This window comes from Nannospalax galili, unplaced genomic scaffold, assembly GCF_000622305.1.
Source record: "Nannospalax galili isolate Female #2095 unplaced genomic scaffold, S.galili_v1.0 scaffold72, whole genome shotgun sequence".
Taxonomy (NCBI): domain Eukaryota; kingdom Metazoa; phylum Chordata; class Mammalia; order Rodentia; family Spalacidae; genus Nannospalax; species Nannospalax galili.
The window spans coordinates 2,238,905-2,242,809 of record NW_008336933.1 but is presented as its reverse complement, the minus strand read 5'-3'; the positions used below and the strand labels follow the sequence as shown (position 1 = coordinate 2,242,809).

General features: G+C 42.1%; 1 protein-coding gene across 2 annotated transcripts in view; it reads right to left on the bottom strand.

Moving 5' to 3' along the window:
- Nucleotides 1-1,051, bottom strand: part of Adtrp (androgen dependent TFPI regulating protein) — a 73,052-nt gene extending 72,001 nt beyond the window's left edge. For both annotated transcript variants that reach the window (XM_008831679.2, XM_029562831.1), the window contains exon 1: nucleotides 665-1,051. In XM_008831679.2, the coding sequence (XP_008829901.1) occupies nucleotides 665-826 (162 nt within the window). In that variant the 5' untranslated portion in view covers nucleotides 827-1,051. The remainder of the gene's footprint in view (nucleotides 1-664) is intronic.
- Between the last annotated feature and the right edge of the window lie 2,854 nt (nucleotides 1,052-3,905).

Sequence of the window (3,905 nt, the reverse complement as noted above, 5' to 3'; positions counted from 1 at the left end):
AAAATGCCCAAATACTTTTTATAAGTCTGTTCTCTCCCATTCATTCAGACTCCATTCATCAGTATGTGGTCAGCCAGGTGAGGAAGACAAGAGGGGATTAAGTTCTAAGATTGGTTTTAATTAAAATAGTTGAAACTGTGTATTTGCTGTTCAGCGAGGTGATCTCCCCTTTCAGATGGAATTTGAGCCTATAAAAAATTGTAGTGGGAGCTGAACATGGCAAGATGTGTTTGCTTTTCTGAGATAAATCTGTTAGTCAGTGTGTGCTGTAAAATGGCATTATTCCTCCGTTGGAAGTCACACTTCCTACACAACACGCGTTACTCTGCCTTCTCTTCAGACTTTCCCAAGCAAAGTTCAAAATTCCTCCTACATTTATAGTCATCTCCATGGGGAAACTATTGCTTTGGTCCCATGTTGGGCTCTAAGATAAGTTTCTTTCCAAAAGAGCATTTAACAATTCGACAACCCAGTACCTACAGATAGTTTTCAAACTGGGTTCTTTAGAACAAACTGCTAAGTAATAGGGAAGCCCCAAACTCACCAGTGATAAAAAAGGAAGACAAGGGGATTCTGTGGAAGGGAAAATACAGAGGTGAAGTGTGGAGAGGCTCTGATATTACTGATAAATAAACTGGTTTCAGATATGGCCATACAGACTTACCAGGTTAAGGAGAGTCAAGTACTTTGAATGTCCACCATCATGAAAGTCTTTTAAAAGTTTCTCATCTTTTCCAATATTTGGGATGTAATAACTGAGGAAAATATACCAATTCAAAACAAGGAAGTGGTAGATGCAAGTAGATGTTTTCGTCTTGTCTTCCATGGATCAGAGAGTGTAAATACTCAGTCTTCCGTCCCTCTGGAACCCTGAGAGTCGGAGCCGAAGTTCTACGAAGGCTGAAGATCTGTAAACACACGAACATACACACACCCTGTGGTTGAGTGTATCAGCACAAACTGGATTTCACTTTTCTCTTAGGAGCTTTTCCTTGAAAACTTGGGAGAAAAGATTATTGCTTGTTTTCAGATAATCTGCATACATTGCAACATCAGGCTTTGAGGTGAGTATGAGCTGCACTTTGAACTTGGCGGTGGCACATTAAATGACCTATTATAAATGTTATCTAAATAAAAAACAATCATGCCTCTAGTTGTCTTTCCATTGGGTCAGAGTGGTCAGAAGGAGCAATGGCATCTCTCAAAGGAATGAGAGCTCCTTTTAAAAACCAGGAGATAGACTCTGATGTGTTTAAGATAAGGAAAGAGGTGTTGTAATGTTGCTCCTGAAATCTCGGGTCCTGTCAAGCTGAAAACAGCCTTTGGTCCTCTAGGAACAGAGCCACAGGATTCTGGGATTCTCTCTTTATCTCCCCTCCCTCCTTCCTCCAGAGAACTAAGCATTCCAAGACATTCCATTTGCACAGGCCTTTCTGTGTCGGGAAGGAAGAAGCCCAGGAAGACAGCTGTGGCCAGGAAGCCACATGTAGTGTAGACATGGCTGGGGGTTGAGGGAGAAAGTGTCTCTGTACTGCCCTGGAGGAGTACAAGACATAGTTGGGTTGGGAGAGCAAAGGGCAGGACTCTACCTCAGCCTGTGCAGGAGGGGACTAAAAGAGAACTGGGGGTGTGATGCCTTGTGACATCACCAGTTTGTTTCCCTGGGCAACTGAGTTGGTGGATTGAGAAGATTTCTTGAGAATGCTTTGGAGTTGATGCTATTGATGATTTTACCATGGCTTACAAAAACTGAGAGAAAGAACAGCAGTGGGGTATGGGGATCCAAACATCCAGAACAAGTCTACCTACTAAGAGTCAAACACACATTAATGTCAGGAGAGTGGGTCTGAGCCAGCAAGTCTGCAGAGGACTTGGGTTTGATTCCCAGCACCCACACGATGGCTAACAACAGTCCATAGCTCCAGTTCCAGGGAATCCAGCATCCTCTTCTGACCCCCACGAGCGTTGCACAACATGGGTGCACTTACATACATACAGGCAATACACTCATATACATAAGAATAAAAATAAAATGTTTTTAAAAGTAGTAATATATAATATATACATGTAAAGCTATGTAAGTTTTAAGCTCAGCCTCTGCATTTTCTTATAAAACTTTCCAGAAAAAACTGTTACCGAAAGAAAACTCTACATGGTAACCACATTCACATCACAATGTCCATCCCTGTTTGAATAACCAGACAGATGTTCATGAGGCAGCCTGATCCTCTGCCCAGCTATGAGATGAGAGAGAGAATTTTTTGTTGCTATTTTTGTTGTTGCTGTTTGTTTGAGGTATAGTCTCAAGTAGCTCAGGCTGGTCTGGAACTCTATGTGACCAAGGATGACTTTGAACTTTTTTTCTGTATGTGTGTGTATGTGTATGCACGTGTTTTGGAGACCAGAGGACAGCTTCAACTATTTTGAGTCAAAGTCTCTTCCTGACCTGGAACTTACCTATTAGGCTAGACTGTCTGGCAAGTGAGCCTCAGGGAGCCTCTTGTCTCCATCTCACCTGTGTTAAGATTATAAACGCACACCACCATGCTGGGTATTTTTATGAGGGTGCTGGGGCTCTAACTCAGATCTTTGTTCTTATATAACAAGTACTTTACCAACTGGGCTTTCTTTCCAATTTGACCTTGAACTTCTGATCCTCCTGCTTCCACCTCCCAAGTGCTAGAATTACAGGCCACCACACCTAGTTTATTCATTGTTAGGGCTCAAACCCAGAGCTTCCTGCATGCTTGGCAAGGACTTTGAGAGCTCGGCCAGCCTCCTGGCAGAGCTTTAACAAGCAATAAATGCTACCTCTTAGCCAGCAATTATGAGCTAACAAGCCAAGTCTGTTCTTAGCGCATTTCTCCTTTCTCCAAGGATCCAGAAGCTATATGTTATACAGAGGAGAAGTGGAAGATTTATAGACAAAACTGGCAGGAATTTAATTTTTTGCCCATGAAATAAAAAACATATACACATAAACATGTTTCAGACTTTAAACATTACACAGAGAACTTGATTCACAAGTGACATTCTTTGAAGTTTTGTGGCCTCTAGAATACTGAGACATGAATTTTTAGTTTCTTAAATTCATATTGATTATTGAGCAGCTGTTTACTGAGCAACTACATTTGCCAGGCACTGACTAGGTCCTGGAGCTTTCTTTAGAATTAAGATCTGATCCCTGATCTCAGGAAGTTCATACTCTAAAATACGGAGGCAGATTATAAATATGAACAAATCCAGGGGATGATTTATAATTATGAAAACTTCTGTTCAGGACAAACACAATGGCTGTGGTGCAAGAGAGAGGGGTGTCCAAGGTGAGGTGGTTGGGAGGTGAGGGTAGAGGGCCTTCGGGAAGCTATGTGTAAGCAGGGCAGGTTCTCCCCACACTCCCAACCCTTCTGCTCTGTCGCCCAGAGTGCTCCCCCTTCATTGCCAGCTCAGTATGTGCTAGTGTTTCCTAGGGAACTGGTCTAGCTCGCTGTCCCAAACTCCATATTTGCAATTTTATTCCCACTGCGGCAATGACTTTTACAATATGGACATACTCTGGACAAGTGACTTTTACTTAACCTTGCAACCAAAAAGTTAATCTTGTTTTAGCTAGTTTATACTGCAGATGAGCTTGCTGAGCCATGAACTCCTCTTGAACCTGAACATAGAGCTCATGATTCTGCCTTGCCTATGACCCATGACAATGTATGATTGTATGTGTGGATGCTCTGCATATCAAGTGTCATAAACAGCTGATATTTGTTGAAAGCAACAGATTATCCCATGCGTGTTGCAAACAATAGATGAGATTAAATTGATAATGTGTGCTTGTGATTGTGTGTGTCTTTTATTCAGTAGGGGATCAGAAGGGACATAATCCTCTGATACGGCTCCACTTTCACGTC